Source organism: Pezoporus flaviventris, unplaced genomic scaffold (genome assembly GCF_033815535.1).
Source record: "Pezoporus flaviventris isolate CSIRO_AGI_PZ_B2104156 unplaced genomic scaffold, CSIRO_AGI_Pfla_v1 ptg000016l, whole genome shotgun sequence".
NCBI classification, from domain to species: domain Eukaryota; kingdom Metazoa; phylum Chordata; class Aves; order Psittaciformes; family Psittacidae; genus Pezoporus; species Pezoporus flaviventris.
In genome coordinates, this window is record NW_026892564.1 from 7,528,941 (window position 1) to 7,551,221 (window position 22,281).

Genomic DNA, 22,281 nt, shown 5'->3' on the forward strand with positions numbered 1-22,281 from the left:
AAAAGTAGTCAAAGAATACTGTTAAAAAGTAAAGTATAATTTAAATGAACTTTAATATTGGAGAGTTGTTTAAAAGAAATATCTGAGGGAGGGAAGTATAAATTCTGAAGTATAGAATTCTTTTCAAGAGAAAGAAATATTATAAAAATTCTTTAGTATTCCACCTCAGGAAGTGAGGCACAAGCCTTATGATGCCTCTATTTGCTGTGCATGTCCAAGGATTTAACTTTACATTAAAAATATTTTAAACCCAAAACACTTCCAAAGACCCTTTGGATTATGTTTATCATACTGCAGTCTTCAGCAATAGCATATATATAGGGCATCCCATTTCCAGCCTGGACCCATTTTCTTCAGGCAAAATCAGTAACCACAGCTGTATTTCCTTTAGCTCCGTGAGCCTGACTACCTATGAAGTAACAGAAGTGCTTTCCTGCTCTGGGAGAATGTATTTGTTTAAGAAGCACTGGAATAATGCTAATCCTCCACACCAAGCCTCAGGCCAGTTCAAATGTTGCAAGGTCACACAAGACTCCTTAGAAATATGTACTTTATAATTCCAGCATAAGGTATTAAGTTTTTCATGAAGGTAAGATCTTTAAGTGCCAATGCCTCTTCTGCAGGCACCTCACTTCCTGAGGACATGCAGGAATTTCACACCAAATTAAAGAAATAGGCCACACATTTATGCTTTCTTACAAAGCAAGTATAGCTCTACATGTCTTTGGACATGATGTGCTGGGCTGCATTAAAAGGAGCGTGGACAATAGTTCGAGATTAGGTGATTCTCCCCCTGTACTCCACTCTTATGAGACCACACCTGCAGTACTGCATTCAGCTTTAACGGCCCCCAGCATAAGAAGGAAATGGACCTGTTGGAGTGAGTCCAAAGGGATGAATATGATCAGAGGGCTGGAGCACCTCCCGTATGAAGATAGGTTGAGAAAGTTGGGCTTGTTCAGCCTGGAGAAGAGAAGGCTCAGGGAGACCTTAAAGCAGCCTTCCAGTGCCTAAAGGGGGCCAACAAGAAATCTGGAGAGGGACTTTTTACAAGGGCATGTAGGGATAGGACAAGAGGAATGGCTTTGATGAAAGAGGGTAGATTTAAATTAGGTATTAGGGAAAAAAAATTCACTGTGAAGGTGGTGGGGCACTGGCACAGGTTGCCCAGAGAAGTGGCTACCCCATCCCTGGCAGTGTTCAAGGCCAGGTTGGATGGGGTTTTGAGCAACCTGGTCTAGTGAAAGGTGTCCCTGCCCATGGCAGGAGGTTGGAACTGGATGAGGTTTAAGGTCCTTTCCAACCCAAACCATTCTATGATTGTGACGTCTGAGTGACATAGAATAAACTATGCTGCAAAGGATGTGTGGGAAGAGAAGTTAGATAAACTTCAGTAGTGCTGTCAAGTACTTGTAATGTTGCATATTACCACACCATAAGCATAGAAAGTAAAGCAGCTGCCTTTCTATTAATATTCAGAGCTAGGGATTTAAACACGTATGCAAAATTGAATATTTGAATTCCATTCCCTACTAAGCCAAACTCTCTCAGCCTGGCCCCTTTGCAGTGCACAAATCCCCAGAGGAGTCCATGCAAGTAAGATCACTGTATTGCTTCTATCTTTTGTGATTTTGTAGTACATATATTTGAAATGCTGCTAAGACAGTGATGAATTGCCAAGGAATAACTGAACCACAAAGGCTGTAGTAATAAAGGAAGACAGAGCAAAACTGAAGCTGTAATTCCAAGATTTCCTTGTTATGTGGGAATGTAAGCAAATTTTAATACTACATTAGCATAGTCCTGTCTAATTTGTATTTCAGTGCAGCTTGTTGCTGAGAGCATTCTTTTGTGTTTCACTCAGTAGGAGGCAGCTGAAAGTATGTTGTTAAATACTGGGGGAAAAAAAAGACTTTTGAATGACTGCTTTTTCTGTGCCACCACCACAGTGGGGTTTTATTCCTGCTCCAGGAATAAAAATGTCTGGTCAAATGGTTGAATATGCTTAATCTCGAACATTTTTCCAATAGCCTAGCTGACTGGCCTATACATAACTACCAAATATTTCATACCACTGTATTAAAAGTATGTTTTAAGCTTTGAGAAGGATGTTTTACATATATACTCACTGCATGCCAGAGAAGCTGCAGATGCAGGAATTTGATTGTTATATGATCGACTCAATAGAACTATATCTATGTATATGTATAAAATTTAGAAACCACTTCAATCTATAATTATGAAAATGTATACATCAGTAAAGCACATGCATTTCTTCCTTATATAAGCAATAATAATAAAAAAATCTAACATGGAGCTATCAGAGATACAACCAACCATTAATTAGCCATGAATGGCTTATTTAAGATGTAAAGTAGTTGTACTCAAGACACCCTTGAATTGTACACAGCTGGTCCAGCAAGTTTAGTGTTTCAAACACTCAGACTTGGCAGTGTTACTTCCATGCTTCACTCAGATCTGGAGGTTGGCAATCTGGGGAGTTTCTGGCCCCTTACCAGACCAGAGCTAAGCTAGCCTCAAGAGGAATCCCTCAGTTTTCTCTGTTTGCTAATGTCTTCTATTGTATGTGTGATCCTTATATACAGGGTATGCCAATTCTCTACTGCTTCAGCTAAGAACAGACAGAAACCTTGCCTTTCGTATGTTGGGTGTTTAAAGGGATGTCAAAGTGCACCAAGAGGAAACAATTCGAAAGGGGAAGGAAACCACCGGTGTTTTCTGTGTCTTTTCTATGCCTGTCATCGTGATTCACTGTTGTTACCCTTAACAAAATGACACGGTTGCGTCTATATTGTCCCTGCACATACCTCTGCGTATTTAACCTTTTTTGATCCATTTTTAGACACGAACTTCTGGAAGAAGCTCGGAGAAAAGGTTTGCCTTTTGCACAGTGGGATGGGCCAACAGTGGTTGCCTGGCTGGAGGTAAGTGTTGGCCGTAACTTGGAAACGTAAGTCACTTTTGCAAACTGCTGTGTTTGTCCTTCCAGATTCATTAAGAGACTGTGAAATCTCCTCCTCCCTCCCGTCTGCACAGAGCCGTGAGCATTAAGCAGCTTTTGATACTGGATGGTGTAAATCAGAGGGTAGAGCTGAAAAAAAAGTAAACTAGGATTGCACAGGAAGATGAGGACAGGCAAAAAGGCTTATCAAGTGCACCTGAATCCCCAAATTTTTGAAATCTGATAATTTCTCAGTCTCTAAATATCTAGGAACTCCACAGACAGTATATGTAGGATGATATGCAAAGGAAAAAACAGAAATTAGCTATCAGATTTTATTGGAGGTTAACACAGAAGCTACATCTTCAAGATTTTTAATAAACTTAAAGAATTTGTAACTTTCTGTCTTTTAAAATGTAATGGGAAAGGACTGATTGACCTGGATATCACTCAGAACATGATAAAAAGGTGTTCATCACTGCACTTTCACCTGGGATGTGGCAGACCTAAACTGAAATGTCTCTGATATGACAGACAGTGCCTCCATCTCTGAAATCCAGTCTGTAGACAGCTCTTTCATTTGGAGCACCTAAATGAATGGATTTTGGAACTGATCCAGAGAAACATTCAGCAGAGCTATCCATTTGACAAAAAAAAAAAATCAATAGAATTATTATTATTAATTAGGTGATGGAACTATTCAAAAACATTTACCCAGATACCAAGGGGAGGAGAGGAGTATGTTCTTATACAAGTACACAGTCACTTTGATATGGCAAGGTTGTACCATTTCAGTAGAGGTGCAAGATTTTGTTGCTTCAAGGAATAGGTGTCTATTTGTTGTCTATACCGGGCATCTCAATGTATTCTCATCTGTTCTCATGTCTGCTGTAGTTATCATCCATTGACCATGAGAATTTGCCAGTTTTCCCCTTCCATTCAAAAAAAAAAAAGGTCCCTCTTTAAAGCTTTAATAGGACTATATTCAGGGAATAAATGAAGGGCGAAGAATGAAAAAAAGCTGAATTTCTGCAGAATTTCTGCTTCATATTGGAATCCCTGAAGGCACCTACTGAAAAAGAATAAATGAAAATTGCAGAAAGGCAGTTCAAGTGTTTGCACATGACCTTGGAAAATGGGGTTATATCTTTCTTCCAAAAAATCACTGTTAATATGGAATGTTCATTACTTTGGCTACTATGTGACTTTTTTCATATGACTTTTGGGAGCTCTTTAACCAGATTTTTATCAGGTGGAAATATTTAATCTTACAGTCAAAGCCGATTTGCTGGAAATGTGACCATAAAAAGGTCTATACAATTCTGAATACTGAGAAAAATTTACCCTTGATATCCTCTGGGGTGATCCAAAATTTGAACACATTTCTGACAAGTTAAGCCCTAATCTTTTTTTTTCCCGCTTGATTCTTAGCTGTAGAACAGGATGTGCTTCCCACTGCCCCAGAGAGTGGCTGTAAAGAGAAATTGATGTTTATGAACTTCTTGGGAAATATGATTCGAGTAGCACAAGAAAGCCAATGAGGAAGTTTATGTTGCAGTATTAAATGCAAATTGAATATTGATGATAAAAAGAGATGACGGCAGAAGTACTCTATTTATTCAGCGAGCATCAGTGCATTCAGTCGGCACATGGACACTGTCTGCATTTCATACTGTCCTGGGGACAATATAACATGTGACCCTTTGACTAAAAACCAAAATGAAAGTTAAAGGAGACAAAGGCCCAAATTAAAAGTACGTGTGATCACAGTTCTGACATTGCCAGATTTTTCAAGGCTTAACTTTTCAGCCTTTGTGTTTATTCTGGTCATTTATACATAGCACAGACAGCTGAGAACTGTGGGTTTTCTGAACTAATCCTGGGAAAGTTTATCAATCTTCATATCTGGGTTCTCTTCCTGGAACAATTACTGTACCTTCTATTTAGGGACGGTTTTCACCTTAATTTAATCTTCTGATAGACAGCTGTTTGTTACATAACTAATGTACCTAATTTGGTCAAGAATTAATTTACTTAATGAGCAGCAAGTATTTGAATCCATTTCTGCAGCGTAAATAACTCAGAGTATTTATGCTTTCTAGCTTTTCAACTGCATGTATAAAAAGAAAAATAAAGTAAAATTAAATGGGAATATTTAATAGAATCATAGAATAATTAGGGTTGGAAAGGACCTTAAGATCATCTAGTTCCAACCCCCCTGCCATGGGCAGGGACACCTCGCACTAAACCATGTCATCCAAGGCTCTGTCCAGCCTGGCCTTGAACACCGCCAGGAATGGAGCATTCACAACCTCCCTGGGCAACCCATTCCAGTGCCTCACCACCCTAACAGGAAATAACTTCCTCCTCATATCCAATCTAAACTTCCCCTGTTTAAGTTTTAACCCGTTACTCCTTGTCCTATCACTACAGTCCCTAATGAAGAGTCCCTCCCCAGCACCCTTATAGGCCCCCTTCAGATACTGGAAGGCTGCTATGAGGTCTCCACACAGCCTTCTCTTCTGCACCCTGAACAGCCCCAACTTTCTCATCCTCTTTTCATACAGGAGGTGCTCCAGTCCCCTGATCGTCCTCGTGGCCCTCCTCTGGACTTGCTCCAACAGTTCCATGTCCTTTTTATGTTGAGGACACCAGAACTGCACACAATACTCCAAGTGAGGTCTCAGGAGGTCAGAGTAGAGGGGCAGGATCGCCTCCTTCGACCTGCTGGTCACACTCCTTTTGATGCAGCCCAGGATACGGTTGGCTTTCTGGGCTGCAAGCGCACACTGCCAGCTCATGTTCATTTTCTCATCAACCAACACCCCCAAGTCCTTCTCTGCTGGGCTGCTCTGAATCTCTTCTCTGCCCAACCTGTAGCTGTGCCTGGGATTGCTCTGACCCAGGTGTAGGACCTTGCATGGTTAAACTTCATGAGGTTGGCATCAGCCCACCTCACAAGCGTGTCAAGGTCCCTCTGGATGGCATTCCTTCCCTCCAGCATATCAACCGAACCACACAGCTTGGTGTCATCGACAAACTTGCTGAGGGCGCACTCAATCCCACTGTCCATGTCAGCAACAAAGATGTTGAACAAGACCGGTCCCAACACCGATCCCTGAGGGACACCACTCGTTACTGGTCTTCAGCTGGACATTGAGCCATTGACCACAACTCTTTGTGTGCGGCCATCCATCCAGTTCTTTATCCACTGAGTGGTCCATCCATCAAATTGATGTCTCTTCAATTTAGGGACAAGGATGTCATGTGGGACAGTGTTGAACGCTTTGCACAAGTCCAGGTAGATGACATCAACTGCTCTACCCCTGTCCATCAGTTCTGTAGCCCCATCATAGAAGGCCACCAAATTGGTCAGGCAGGATTTCCCCTTAGTGAAGCCATGCTGGCTGTCACCAAGCACCTTGTTGATTTTCATGTGCCTTAGCATGCCTTCCAGGAGAATCTGCTCCAAGATTTTGCCAGGCACAGAGGTGAGACTGACCGGTCTGTAATTGCCAGGGTCATCCATTTTCCCCTTCTTGGAAATGGGGGTTCTATTTCCCTTTTTCCAGTCATCGGGAACTTCACCTGACTGCCTTGATTTCTCAAATATGATGGACAGTGGATTAACAACTTCATTTGCCAGCTCCTTCAGGACCCACAAATGGATTTCATCAGGTCCCGTGGACTTACACATGTTCAGATTTTTAAGATGGTCTCGAACCAGATCCTCTCCTACAGTGGGCGCAAGGTCTTCATTCTCACAGTCCCTGTATCTGCCTTCCAAGACTTGGGTGGTGGTGTCAGAGCCTTTGCCAGTGAAGACCGAGGCAAAGAAGTCATTCAGAACCTCAGCCTTCTCCAAATCCTGTGTAGCCAGTTCTCCTGAGAGCTTCCAGAGCGGGCCCGTGTTGTCCCTAGTCTGTCTTTTAGTTGCTACGTACCTAGAGAATCCCTTCCTGTTATACTTAACATCCCTAACCAAGTTTAATTCTAACTGGGCCTTAGCTTTCCTAACCTGATCCCTATGTTCCCAGACAACATCCCTGTACTTTTCCCAGGCTGCCTGTCCTTGCTTCCACCTTTTATAAGCCTCTTTTTTCCCTCCAAGTTTCCTCAGCAGCTCCTTATCCATCCAAGGAGGTCTCCTGGCCCTCCTGCTGCCCTTCCCTGTAGTCGGGACACAACACTCCTGTTTGTAGCAGGTGATCCTTGAATATCGACCAACAGTCTTGGGCCTCCCTGCCCTCTAGGCTATATCCCATGGAACCTTACTAAGCAGGTTCCTGGAGAAGAAATACATTTTAAAGTTGTGGTCAGTCTCCTTCTGGCCCTTTGTTTAAATGCAGCTGGATATAATCTACATAATTTTGGTTTACATTTTTTTTACTTTCATGAAAGTTTGTATTTTATTACAGTTAGTTGGAATTTGCTCATATTTTTAAGATTCAGACTAGCATTGAATGGAAGGCAGTGCCTCATCCCATCAGTGGAAAGGGTTGTCTCTGCTTTCCAGATTTGCTGGTGAATATACTGATGGCGTATTTTGACTCATTTCCTTGACACTGTGTCCTCTTTTAGTAGGCTATTATTAAGAGAAAGAATTAATGAAATCAGATAATTCTGATGTCCTATTCAAGATGCACAAAGCTATGCCTGTCTGTTTTCGATGATGTTATCCCCGCATTCTCAGTACTTACGGCATTCACTGCTTATGTCCTTCTCACAGTTTTTGCTATAGCATAATGTATTTAATACTGTGACAACAACTTCCCACACATGTGTATCCCTGCTATGGAATTATCTCCTTTGGGAGCAAAGAGCTGTAGACAATGACAGTCATTAATGAGGCAGCACAAAATGAGACAGCTGAGAAACCCCCCAAAAAATTTATACTCAGTAGGTCCCAGGAAAAAACTGCTAGGAGTAGAGAGTACCTCTTACAAGAAAAGACTGTGGTGGAGCAAGGGGCTTTACTGACCTAGGCTGGTAAAACTAACATAAGGAGTGGAAAAACATGAAGTCAGAAGCACAGAAGTATCATCTAAATCCTCAGGTAATGTAGTTGGGCTTATGTTTTGCTGCAGCTTCTAGCCAATATTTCTAGCTAGGATGTGACACCATACCAGACTCTTCCCAAATTCACAGTCTTCACTAGATTGGTATCTGGACTGTGCTTGGTTTATTTCTACTAAGCAACCAACAGCTGAGAAGTCTAAGATTGTGCCACATGAGTACACCATGGGGACTAACACGGGAAAAGAGTAAAAAATGGTTTAGTACAGAAGTAGAAAAATCACATAATCAGTTCCTCTTAGATTGTTTTCGCTATATGGTAAGACTATCAAATGGGCAGTGACATTGACTTGTGCCACTACTTACTCATTGAAGGCCTGGGAAAGGACGAGCCCAGATGATAGAGACACACAGCTCTGAAATTATTCAAAGCAACCTTTGCCTTAAAGTTCTGGGTACAATAAAAGCAACAAAAAGATTTCACATGAAGCCATGGCAATTGCAAAACTCAAGAAACAATTTTGTTCTGTTAAAGACTGTGATATTCATAATAATTTTTGTGTATTACCAGGCTTATTCAGACTGATAGGTGCCTTGATGGTTGATTTTGTTTGAGAAATGAATGCGTCCTTTCTCTGAACAGCTCTGGCTAGGCATGCCAGCCTGGTATGTTGCTGCCTGCCGTGCCAATGTGAAGAGTGGAGCTATTATGTCTGCTCTGTCTGATACTGAGATCCAAAGAGAAATTGGGATCAGCAATCCTCTTCATCGGTTAAAGCTCCGATTAGCAATCCAGGAGATGGTATCACTGACGAGTCCATCAGCACCTCCAACATCCAGAACAGTGAGTCCTGTTCAGATAACTTTTTATTTCCCTGCAGGAGTCTGCAGAAAGTCTTTTCATAGTATGAGGGTGGCTCTGTGGTAACACACACTTCACAATCAGCAGGAACTGTCCTACACAGACTTAGAAGGACCTGTTCGTCACTCACTTGATTATTGATAGCAGATATTCTGATTTTTTTTGTTGTGCTTTTGATTAAGCTTGGTGTTCTCTAAACAACCGGTATTGAGTGTCATATTTGTAATTTTACCTGCATTTTCACCTTCCTCTTCCTTCAAGTCATCCAACCAAATCAGATTGTGTTTCTCTTTGTTTATTTCTCTTTTTTGTTTGGGGGAGTGCGGTGGTGGCAAGGCAGGAGTGGGGAAAGGTTACATAGGAGCGCAGCTCTTTTGAACCTTGTTCCTATTCCCCTTTTTTGCATCCTTTCAGGTGTTATCTAATCTGTGTAAGCAGATTTTAGTTCTTCATGCTTTTAAGAGAAATGATTGGAGGTGTAAAAGGAGAACTGGAGCATGTGCATTTGGTGAGGAAGGGAGAGAGAGTAGCAGCAGACAGTAAGGAAGAAAGAAGAAGCAGATAAAGTCTGAAAGGAAAAAAGGGTATATATGAAAAAGAGCAAGAAAGTAGATTAGGGGAGAGTAAGAATTTATGTAGTATAAATAAAAATACCTTTTAGTGGAAAATAAAAAATAACAGGCCAAACTGATGAGATAGAAAAGAAATAAGATGATGAGAGCTTCATGCTGAGAGGCTGATGGTGATGGCTGTGAAAGAGGCAACAGGGACTGAAAAAACAAATGAATTGGGCTTGATCAAATGGGAAATATGGCATAGATGTGAAGGACAAAGACTACTACTTAAGAGTGCAGCCCAGAATTCCAATAGTAAGATAATAATAGTTATTTTAGCAATATTATTCATGTTTTCTAATCTGTTATCTTCATGGAATTCATGGTGAAAATTGGAACTGAGATACCTTTGAGGGGTACCAGATCCACTGAGCTGTGTAAGCAATGGGCAACAGGACTCTAATGTTTCTATTGACTGGCCTTTTATCTTTAACTTGCTAAGTTTCTTCAAATATTATAGTTCCCCCATCTGATATTTTCTCCCATCAGCACAGCTGTATATGTCATAACCATGGTAATAGTATGAATCGTAATGAATTTCACCGAAATAAAGCAGTATACACTCAATATCATGTTGAATTACTAAACAAAAATCATTTTTATTTTAAAAGCACAAGAGCATATTTCAAAGCATAAGAGCATTGACACTGAGACAGCAGCACATTCAACCTAGAAACACGGCTAATAATTTTGCCTTGCTTTTTTTTAATACTCCCTGAGTAACTGGCAGCACAAAGCTGCCCTGCACTGGAATGTGGATTTCTGAGTCCCAGGTCTTTCTGTATCCTCTCTTTCTCAGGAAAGGAGTTAATTTACTTCAGCTCTCAAGAAAATAACAGCAGACTTTCACACCCCCTGCCTGCCTCATCAGAGTGTCCTAGTAATAATCTAACTGAAAACAACAGGATGAGGAAAAAGGGTTTTACAAGTGAATTCTCTCAACAATTTCAATTTACAGAAACATGTTAGAAGTAATCATTATTTAGATTACAATAGGAGCATGTGATGTGTGCAGAATATTTAGGCTGGAAAATCTTTGATGATCTAAGCTTACCTCGAGACAGAGCCATGAGCTAAAGGTTGTATGTGCCACTTGTGTGTGAAATGCAACTTTAATTATTATTCTTTTTTTTGTGATGGTGCTCTGCCAGATTTCATCCATCCATTCGAGTTGAAATACTCCATCATGTCTGCTCAGAACCCTCTGATGACAGATACAAAACAAATTCTATGAAGTTGTCTTTAGTTGCAGCTCAGTAGAGGCAAGAATGTGGTTGTGCTGATGGTGATGCTATGCGCTGTTAACTTACAGTGGTGCTGCCTTTCTTCTTTACCACTGCTTACCTAATGTGGATCCCACCTGCCTTCCTGCGGGCCTTGTCCATAGCCCTCAGGCAATGTTTGGGTGACCCATGAAGAAATGGAAAATCTTGCTGCTCCAGCTAAAACGGTTAGTCTTTCCAATTTAATTTAAAATGGTTTCAGTGCTTAAAAGAGAACTAGGATGTATCTTTTGTATCACAGATGCCATATCTTCTGTAGGATGCTTCCCAGGCATGCCATTAGGAAGTCGCAGGGAGTAGTGAAATTGAATTTAAAGAACTGTTACATCATTTCTCAGCAAAGGAAATTACACACTGTACTGTGATCACAAAAATTGTCTTAACCTAAAACCAGTACTGGAGTTTTACAGTACATAATGGTTTCACTGCCAGCGTGAAGCCTCATTTAATGAAATGAAATCATTGTGGTTACAGGTGCAACATTTCCCCTATACTCCATAGTACGTCTTCTAAATACAGCTTTATATCTGCTGAAATAGAAAAAAAAACAAAAGGCTTCAGAATGGTGAACTGCACAACTCAGTGTTTTCATTATGCTAAGACTATGTATAGCCTTTAGTGTCCATACTTGTGTATTCATGCTTTTTGATTCAGGGTTCATGGAGTGTATCATTTATGTATTGTTTTTTTTGTCAAGCTTCTCCCTGTTTCGGGGGGGGGGGATGATGACATAAATATTAATAGATTTTATTCAATAATTCTGACTTTTATCTGTCTTTTACTTGGAAAGTATAGGGTTTTGTGTTTTTCTTTTAGCATTACATCATAGACTCCATAACAGTGCATATAAAACATGATACAATCCTACAAATCCTACAGTGAGATGTCTGAAAAGCCTATCTTCAGTTTAGGAAACTTTATAGTCAGCCCCATCCACAAATGTTGATACAATAAAGACTTATTTCTTAGAAATTTGTGCTTGCTATACTATTATAAGTTTTCTCAGGAACACACATAAAGCAAATTCTCATCAATATTTTTTTTTTCCAACTGATCTCATTTTCAATTTTATTATTCTTGGTAAAGATAATACAAATACAACAGCACTGCACTGACCAGAAGTAGAGCTGATCCTGTTTAACTAGCCAGCCAGAAAAATACAGTTTTGCCATAAATAGATTTATAGAAAAACCTACGTTACAATACATTGACAAGAAGACAACTTCTTACTGCGAATATTTTAACACCTATCTAGAAATGAAAAATGGCATCTGTAATGCCCAATTTTATAAGTAAATGGTTGTGTTTTGATTGTGGAAGCATAAAAAGTGGTTAAAATAATGCTGTAAAGTTAAACAAACTCTAATTACTTTATATCATCTTGAAAATTAGCTAGACATGCCCTAGTAAGATTTTACTGGTTTGGTACTGTAATTGCAAAGGTAGTTTAGCCCAGGACACTCCCACTGACTGGAGTTATTTTACTGGTACATTTTACATGTATGCTTTCATTTGTAAAAAGATTAACATATACATGAAAACCACATCTTTTTATAAATAATTTTTATTGTCTTTTTACGTGCTTTACTAATTGCTTCCTGCTGATAACACAGAAAGAATCTGAAGAAGGCAGCTGGGCTCAGGTATGACCCTTTCGCATGATTTTTTTGAATGGAATATTAATTAAGAGCATTATCCATATGCATAGAGGAGAATAGTATTGTGCCAGTATCTCCATGATTAAATTATGATTTATACATTTTAGAGTTCTAATATAAAGAAAATATTCTCTGGACAGGTTTGCTAGGTTAAAGCACAAAGAAGTACATATGCTGTAAATATTTTTCTTAAAAGAAATGGCTATATTCCAGAGACATCTTCTACTTCCCAGCTAAATCTAGGAAAAATATCTTCCTCATTTTGGAGAATAGGCTCATAAAATATGCCAAGAGTTTGAGATCTAACATTTCTAAAATTGCACCAGATTTTTCTAGAACAATTGTATAAATCATACCCAACTATCATTGTACAAATAGTCGTGTAAAATTAGGAGAAAATTTTTCACTTTAGTTAGGCTATCAATTACTTATATTTTTCAACTTCTCTCTGTAATATATGCACTGTTTCATACAGTCTTACTGGCTTTACTTATAGCATTCTTTTTCTCTTCAAAATCTCACAAGAATGAGAGATGAAAGGACTATATTTTCCCCCATAGAAAATATATCCAGCTTGCACTCTGTTATCCTTTTGTCTAGAATGACAGGAGACATTAAAAACAAAACCAAAAAATGGGTAGGCTTGAAAGTGATGCTGAAATCTGAGCTCAACCCTACTGAAGAAGTGTTAATCTTGCAGTTTGAGTTCATTTCTGTTAAGTTTTAGTGGTACAATATAATTGACAACAGTGAGATGAAAAATCTATTTTGCGCAACCCATATAAAAATAGCTTGTGTTTTTTTTCTTCACCCCATCAAAATTCAGCTGAACAATGAAGTAGCTTAGTGCCTGAATGCTAGGAGGAATCTGGTTTGCTCTTGTCTTAAAGAATTAATTTATTGAGCTCCACTTATGATACGATAGTTTTAAGCTGTTCACAGCTGAAAATATCTCCTTAATGAATTGTATTCGGTCACCTGCTGTGATGGATGATGAATGATGGTGAGCATAAGCTTGTCTGACAAATATAATAATGTTTTAGTCTCAAAAGGATTTACAGGGGTGTAACCATGAAGTGTCATTAGAGCCTGTTTACAAAATCCTAGCTCCCACTAAACTGTGACACAAACTTCAGTTGAATCCCTGAGGCCATGTTTGTATTACCAAGTAGGAATTGTCTATCAAACATAAATATTCTAGAAGGTCAATTGAAAGCAAGTAAAATTATAAAACACATTTCAAGTGTGTAATTTTGCTTACATTTAAAACTCAAAACTGAACATATGATTTCCTGTTACAAAAAAAAATTGCTTAAAGTCTACAAATATAAAATAAGACACAATGGGCGAAACTGCTATTAGTGACAAATATCTCATAGTGGTTTCCACCTCCAATGTCAAAACAGAATGTGGCGTTTTTTAGACATATTTATAAGCTAGGATGTCTCACTAGAAACAAGCATAGCAGATATTATGTTTTCAGTCTGTGGTGCAACCTTGAAGAAACTAAAGAATATATTTCCCCTGTCCTTTCTCTTTCCCCTGTAGACCCTGGCTTATGGTGACATGAACCATGAATGGATAGGTAACGAATGGCTTCCCAGTCTGGGTTTACCTCAGTACCGAAGTTATTTCATGGAATGCCTGGTAGATGCAAGGATGTTAGACCACCTGACAAAGAAAGATCTGCGTGTGCACTTAAAAATGGTGGATAGCTTTCATCGGTATGTTGGAATAAAGACTACACCTAAAAAGAGGTTTATGTGTCTGATGTAGTGATCAGTACTGCACAGAATAAAACTACTTACTTACTTTCTGTTGTTCTGGTGTGGAAAACCACACAGAAAAGTGCGTGCTGAGTGTCAGAAATCTGAATTGTGAGAGATTCCTTTAGTAATAGCAACCACATTGAAATTATGTCTCTTAGAACTAAAGATACTGGTACAGATAAATTTCATAACGAGCGGGGCATTATTAATGCATAAATAAAGCCTTGACAATACAGAAGCAGTAATAATTTATTAAGTGGTTTAAAGTATCAAACAGTGGTAGACTAAGATTTGAAGCCCTAAGATCTCATAATAATGAAAAGCTATTGTGTGTAGCGCATAAAAGCTGTTAAGGGTACAAGCAAATTGAGAGTTGTTCAGGTTATCTAGGGATATAACCTGGAAACTAAATTGGAAATATGGAAATAAAGGCATTTAGACTTCAGAGAGAATGATGTTTATGTGACAAGAAGTGGATTTTTTTTAATGTACTCTCTGATTTGTCACTTTCTTAAGGTCTGATTTGACAAAACATTTCGCGGCTCACAAAGGCTGACCTTTCCTGAGTACCATTTTTAATGTTTTGCGTTTCTTATACTAGAACATTTATTTCAAACATATTCATTTTGGTTTAATTCATTTCGTATTTTTGAAGTCCATGGAGATTTTTAACTGGTTTTGCTCTCCCCTCTGTCCGCAAGATTTGCTACATGGGCACCATGAAACACCTCATGTGAAATGCAGCAATTACATCCTACATGTATTCCCATCTTCAAGATTATCTTTATTAACTCTGTAAATGTTTCTCTTTAAATAACAGAACAAGCTTGCAATATGGAATCATGTGTTTAAAGAGGTTGAATTATGATAGAAAAGAACTGGAAAAGCGAAGAGAAATGAGTCAGCATGAAATAAAAGGTGATAGTTCATGGGAATAAGTACTGGGAATGTTTCTTCTTCTGAAGCTTGGCACTATTAACCCTTTGTCAGGCCATTTTAGCAAAGCATTTAACCATGTGCTTTAAGTAAAACTAACCTAAGTCCACCTATCTTCAGAACACACAATATCTCCCTAAATTATGTACAGTTAAGTACTTTGCTAAATCCAGGCTGCAAGTACAAATGCTGTTTTGATTCATACATTTTGCTAAATTGGATTTTTGAACAGATTTTATCTTATTCTAGCCTCTTCCAGTCTCAGAAGCAGAAGGCCAAGTATCCTGCAGCTTAGAGGGAGGTGCTGGGGGTACCATGGGGAAACGGGAGCACTCAGGACCCTAACACTGATCTCCTGATATCCAAAATCATTGCCTTTGATTTCTTACTTCAAAATGTGTATCATAGAAAATGTTGCTTAGAGGGGTGGCCACTGAGACGGTTGGTATATAATAATAGTTCCTAACAGAACTGGTGTTACTAAATTTAACAGCTGATTTTAAGTTATTTTTCTGTGCAAAGCTCTCTAGAGCATCACAGAATATTTTTCTGCATATATACTTCCTGTTATACATATATATACACATATACAAATATATATATATAAAAACAATTAGGGTTGTTGGATTTTTTTCCATCATCAGAAGTGAATTTTTTGATTTCCAACTCTAGTGACTACAGCAGTTAGCTAAAGAGCTAAAGAAAAAGGAATTGGAAGGGGAAATGGCTACAGTGAAAGCCATCTGCTCAAGGCAGATGATGGCAGGCAGTAACACAAAGGCTATTGTCAGTCAACCTGAGTGGGTACAGCTGGAGACCGAAGGGTAATTGGGTACTGGTCTCAAATTCTGGTGAGTCTTCAATGCCAGTCACTGCTACGACATGGGCAATAATCCATAGCCTCATTCACCCTGATGCACACATCAGGATGTGTGCATCCATCAGTTTGACTCAGTCCCAAGTGGGATTTTGTCTCAGTGATCCCTGGCTGCCACACCGTGTTTCAGATGATCTTGACCCCAGCCTGGGATGCTCTTGGTCAGGCAATTGCAAATGCCTGAACACAGAAAAGCAACCTTAGCTGTACGTCCAAGGATTCAGGAAAAAGCCTCATCACTTACTAACACAAAGCTCAGTGTTACGTTTTCCACTCGCAATTATAAAGATCACTATAATTAACTTTCTTTTAATCTTACAGACAGGGTAGGCTACTTCTTTTATAACAGCCAAATCCTCAAAAATGGTTTCCTAGTCCATTTGTTTTTCCTTAGCTTTATAACTGGCATGGGCCTTGACAGCTCAACCAGCTTTCTGAAATAAAAATAGTATTAGTCTCTTACACTGTAAACTCATCGTTTGCTTTATGGCATGTCATAAAATGGCAGGTGCTCACCCAACTCTCAGAATGTTTAATACAAAATTCTAAGGTGAAGCCTTGAAGAAAAGGTATTTCTCCTGTGTCCATTCACTGTTAGACTGTAAAACCTTGCGTAAGAATTGACAAGGCTAGCGATAGGAGGTGGGAGGAATTGCATTCTGAAAATGCCCTTTAGAGGCATCTTTCTCGTTTGGAAACATTTAACTTGCAGGTAGCTAAAATGACACAGGATTTTGAATAGGTGTTATTAATTCTATATGAATAGTTTGCTGGCATTCCTCATTTAAGAAATGAAGCAGTAATCATGTATGATAACATGAAGTTATCATGTATCAGCAGACTGAACTGATGTTATGTCCTTACAGATGTGCTGGTGTGGAGCAATGACCGAGTCATACGCTGGCTCCAAGCTATTGGCCTCCGAGAATATGCAAATAATATTCTAGAAAGTGGTGTACATGGTTCACTTATAGCACTGGATGAAAACTTTGATTACAGCAGTTTAGCATTATTATTACAGATTCCAACACAAAACACCCAGGCAAGTTTGCTCATGCTACTTCTGATTAATCTGTACACATTATTGCCTTTTATTCATATTCAACCATTTTAATTTTTCACTTTGGTATCTCTAGGCACGTCAGATCCTTGAGAGAGAATACAACAACCTTTTAGCACTAGGAACTGAAAGACGACTTGAGGAAGTAATTAATTTTATTTTCAGTATTTATAACATATCACAGTAAAATATAAAAATTAAATTGAATGCATGAAGACATTTAGTTTGCACATTGTTAAAAAGACTCAGTTACAACTTTAAGAAAAAATTAGGAAATGCCAGTCATGGTATCTAAAGTAACCTCATTTTGGCTACATATTCATAGCACTTTGGATGCTAAATTTGGCACTGCACTCTTACCTTAAGATGAACATTCTCCATAGAGGAAACATGCAGAAAGGACTGGAAGTTTCACTGGCCAGAGAAAGTGGTGATGGGAGGAAGGTGCCTGTGCAATCTATTCTTTAGGACACACTTTTTCTTCAAAAATAAAGAAGACAGAATAAAAGTGAGGGCTTGGTGGCTTGTTTTGAGGTAGGTTTCTTTTGGTTCTTCAAAGTTAATCAGTATGTAATAGAGTGATATTTGGGGCAGTTACCTAGGGTAGGGAATCTTAAAAAAAAAAAAATTCATCTTTAGATAAGAGTCCAGTGCAAAAACAAAAAAAAAAAAAAAAATCAAATCTTTGACCTCTGCACATAAGAAGGAATAAAACTTTAAGGACTTAAGATGCCTATGAATTCTGTGCATGCACATGAGTGTTTAATGCTTTATTAGCACTCTACATAACCCTCCTAATGCAGTGACAAACCAATGCACTTTCTGTAACAGTATCTGGTAGATATCTGATTTTTAAGGAAGTTCTACTTTAGCTGATACAAAAACCATCAACAATATTGAGCCAGAGATTTACGAAGAGTTTTCCACCCTAGCATTTAACTTTTCTAAAGCGTTTACCTTTACAAGAGTGTCTCAAATGCACTGCAGTTACTGGATGCACTGCAACAGACCAGGGTGGTTGTTGTGGAAAACATTTGTCAGTGGGGAGAGGCGGCACACAGCAGGACAAGGATCAAAGGGTTAAAACTTAAACAGAGGAAGTTTAGATTGGATATAAGGAAGAAATTCCTTACTGTAAGGGTGGTGAGGCACTGGAATGGGTTGCCCAGGGAAGCTGTGAATGCTCCATCCCTGGCAGTGTTCAAGGCCAGGTTGGACACAGCCTTGCGTGGCACGGTTTAGTGTGAGGTGTCCCTGCCATGGCAGGAGGGTTGGAACTAGATGGTCCTTTCCAGCCCTAACTATTCTATGATTCTATGATTTTGCTTTACCAAATACAACTCTGTGTTAACAGAGTGATGACAAGAACTTCAGACGTGGCCCCTCCTGGCGACGACAGTTTCCTCCACGTGAGGTTCATGGGATCAGCATGATGCCGGGCTCCTCAGAAACACTGCCAGCTGGGTTCAGATTAACCACAACATCAGGGCAGTCACGGAAGATGACAACTGACGGTATGCAGTCATTCATGCACTTACTGTTGAAAAGCAAGGGACTTATTCTGCATGCTAAATTGACTTCTATTGCATGTCTGTCGCACATCAGAACGGCTGTGTTCATATCATTATAGGATGAATAGTCTGGGAGAGCTGAATTAGGGAATGGAAAAGAACTGACTTGGCATACTGTTGATCTTTTCAGGTTAGCTTCAGACTCTCAGTGTTTGAAAAAAAAAAAAAAAAAGAGGGGGTGGGCATCTAGCAATCCTAGATCTGGAAAGGAAGCATTCAGAAAGAGAGGAATTAATTTGCTAACTTTTATCTGAGATTGCATATAATAGCTAAGCAAATTTTTCAGTTTATTAGCCTTTCTAGCAGGTAGAATGTATTTTAGAGAATGAACTTAGAAAGGACTATCACATTTATTTTCCCAATTTACATTCCAACTACCTAGCTCATCCTTGACCATCAAATAACTCAAGCTGCCAACAATTAGTTATAATCAGACAGGTAGTGTAGTTAGCAAGTACTGAATTTCATCTATATTTTTTCATCATACTAATTGAGTTACTGTATACCAGTCTTAATTTTCTCTGGAAATCTTTTTAGTTTCCAAAAGATGCACTAACTCAGCAGTGATTGGAAAAGTAACAAATAAATCATAATTAAAAAAATATTTAAAACTTAAAAGTCATTGTAAGAGGGCAGGGAGAAAGGACAAATCCCAGTGCAGCTATTCCCTTTGGTATATGGATGCTAAAGCCACGTATACCTGTTTGAAGTTCTGAGAAGTACAAATACACAGACTGGCCTCTTCCAAATACCGTTGCTTATTTCCTCATGAGAGAATTCAGGTCTAGGAATAGATTTGTCTCAAAGTAATTTAATATCCTGCTTGTAGTGATTACATTCTGTAACTCTTGAATGAACTTGGTATGACAGTATTGCCATCTAAATTCCATTAAAACCATCTAAATTCCATTAAAGTTTCTCACTTTTAAAAACAATTCTTTATAGTTGCAGTTATAGATGGAATAATTTAATGATTGCATCATTGAATTTCATTGGCTCTGCTGCTCATCTGCACGCTTTGCTTTTAATCCTGCACTTTTCAGCAACAATGAAGCTGTAAGACAAGAGACCATTCCAAGGCAAATTCCATGTATAAATAAAGGTACTAGCTCCCTAGGCAATTCCATGGCCTACATTACTGTAGGAGCTAAGAACCTTACAAACATTCATGGATTTCATTTTCTAGCCATGCTATGATGTAGAACATATTATTCTCATTTTATAGATGGAGAACTAAGGCACAAGGGAGATTTAGTGATTTACTTGAGGTCTTCCAGATAGTAGACTTGAATACAGGTAGCTTTGAAGACCTACATCTTCATCCAGGATTTGGCTTCCTATCTCCCAGTGCTAGGAACACTATAGTATTTCAACAGCATAATAGGTACAGTATTAGCAGTTTCAACAAAAGAAGGACAAAATTGAGTTTTAAACTGTATTAACTTACGGCAGACTTCAAGAGTGCACCAGACATGAGTGTAAACACTTGAGTTCTGAACTAGACTATGCCCAGATAATGTCACAGAAATCCGCAGAGCAATTTAATAGCCACCCTTCCAGTGGGAAACAGACTGGTTTATTTCCTTCATGATTCTAAAGAGGTTCTGGTTTGTTTCTTTTTTGCAATTTGCAGTTGCTTCATCACGACTGCAGAGGTTAGACAGCTCAACAGTTCGCACATACTCATGCTGACAAGGCCTAGCAAAGAAGCCAGCACTGAATTATTGTGAGTATTCATAAGAGGCCATCATGAAAGCTCTTTATAACTGTACCCTACACCAAATATTCCTTGGCATTATTCAAGCAAGAGCCAGCATGGAGCAGAAGACCTAACTCAGGCTCACTAGAGTGGTCATTAGATCATGACAACAGCCTCAAGTTCAGTCCAGGGGACACCACACTGTTCTTTTTCCCAACTCAAACACCAGGTTCTTTCTGCTGAAACCACTTTAGCAAAAGAGACAGAAGTTTTCAGACAACTCTGTTCAGTTGGTAGCTCACCAACCGCACTGTATTCTGTAGGCTTTCAAACTTAAAGCTGGGGAGACAGCAATAGGCACAGGTACTGAATATACCAGGAGCTAGGAAGAGGAATGAGAGAAAACTAGTAAAGCAAGAGAGATTTACCTTTTTCAATGAGAAATATGTCTAAATTTAGAACATGAGATACCTGCATAAATCTGGAACAAAACTTCCCCTTCACAGAAAATCTTCTGAACTTATCTGTTACAGAGATTCTTGCACTTCTCAAATCATTCAGAACTCACCAGTGAAAAAGAAAGGATATTCTGAGCTGGATGCAACTTTGACTCAAATTTAGTACCAGAATTCATTTCTCACCACTTCTCTTTCCAGTATGGCTATGAATCTCACAGATTCACTCTTCCAGAGTTCTGTGGAAATACACTGTTTTCTGCTACATCACAAGTTTTGTAATAAATCCTAACTTGATGAGCGCTTTCATCAGTACGGCACCATTTCATGCTAATATTTTCTCAGTAAAAGTTTGTTGTTCCATTTCGTTACTCAGAGGATTCTAGGGGAACTGTAAAGAATATCTGGATAGCACCAAAACTTCACCAGGCATTGAACGTGCTTGAATAGCTGTTACATATTGTAGGCAAGACATTCCAGGGCCTGTGAGAAAGTAATTTTTTTTAGATTCCCAAGACTGGGAGAGGATTGAGGCCATTGAGATTTTACTAATTCTGGGCAGGTTCAAAAAGTGCTTAGTGTAGATATTATCAGTGGAAAACATGGATTGCTCAGGATCCTACTGAGGACATGAGCCTTACTTCATAGACCTTCAGAATGTGTATCTTTTCTCCTATATGCTTCAGAATTGCAATGTTGACAGCAATAACTTATGACCAAGAAATTACGTTCAAACACCAAGCTATCTATTAGGCCAACAGTGATGAGCCAAGAACATAAGGTGATGTTTTCCAATAGGTTTGAAGAGTGCCACAAGGGCAGAAAATTAAAATTGGTATGTTAACAAAAATTGGTGTAGGACTATCTGAACTGTTTATTCCCACTGTATTCAAAAATTGTCTAAAACGTAGCAATCCACAAGCAGAAGTAAATTAGCAAACTTTTCTTGCACTAGGTGGTAGTTATATATTTTGAGCAAAAAAGCTGTTTATACAAAGTTATACAAGCTATACAAGTTAACTTCAATTTCTATAGGAGTATTAGCCATATTTCAAGTATCTGATACTTACATTGGTACTTGTCCACTGTTCAGCTAATTACAATCTAATCTTAAATGCTTGAGAGCTCTATAAGCATCAGATTTACATCTAAATGTAGAACCAAATATATAAGAATGACTGACATTAACATACTTAATTAATATTTATTTTCGCTTACCATATATTCCTTTTAGTAAAGCAACAAGATGGTGTGAACTAGATGCACTCTTCATAAGTGCAGTTTCAAAACATCACTGCAGGTTAGAAACCAGAGCAAGTTAAAAGTATTTTTGGCTTTCAGTGAATGACATCAAAAATATGCAGAGAGAAGATTTCCTTCATTAAGATATCAGACTTGAAAAGCTAAGAAAATTACCCGAATCTTAGGGATGAATGCATAAAAAAAAACACTCCTATGGGGAATTTGAAGTTGGTTGAAGGGCAAGCGAAGAGTTTTCTGAATTATGTGATCACAGTTC

At 38.7% G+C, this 22,281-nt stretch overlaps 2 protein-coding genes across 8 annotated transcripts in view; one reads left to right on the top strand and one right to left on the bottom strand.

Moving 5' to 3' along the window:
• PPFIA2 (PTPRF interacting protein alpha 2) overlaps positions 1-22,281 on the top strand; it is a 321,181-nt gene that overhangs the window by 295,867 nt on the left and 3,033 nt on the right. For 5 of the 7 annotated variants that reach the window (XR_009743619.1, XR_009743621.1, XR_009743620.1 and 2 more), the window contains 9 exons: positions 2,864-2,945; positions 8,622-8,822; positions 10,842-10,904; positions 12,351-12,380; positions 13,944-14,119; positions 14,985-15,082; positions 16,844-17,182; positions 18,392-18,551; positions 20,242-20,334. Coding sequence is in view for 2 of the 7 variants with exons in the window: in XM_061454685.1 (XP_061310669.1) it covers positions 2,864-2,945; positions 8,622-8,822; positions 10,842-10,904; positions 12,351-12,380; positions 13,944-14,119; positions 14,985-15,082; positions 16,844-17,019; positions 17,114-17,182; positions 18,392-18,551; positions 20,242-20,300 (1,114 nt within the window). In the remaining 5 variants the exon portion in view is untranslated. Of the gene's footprint in view, positions 1-2,863; positions 2,946-8,621; positions 8,823-10,841; positions 10,905-12,350; positions 12,381-13,943; positions 14,120-14,984; positions 15,083-16,843; positions 17,183-18,391; positions 18,552-20,241; positions 20,335-22,281 lie in introns of those variants that run through there. The other 2 variants (XM_061454685.1, XM_061454684.1) reach the window with 2 other exon arrangements.
• Positions 1-22,281, bottom strand: part of ACSS3 (acyl-CoA synthetase short chain family member 3) — a 177,698-nt gene that overhangs the window by 59,339 nt on the left and 96,078 nt on the right. The gene's annotated exons all lie outside the window — the stretch shown is intronic.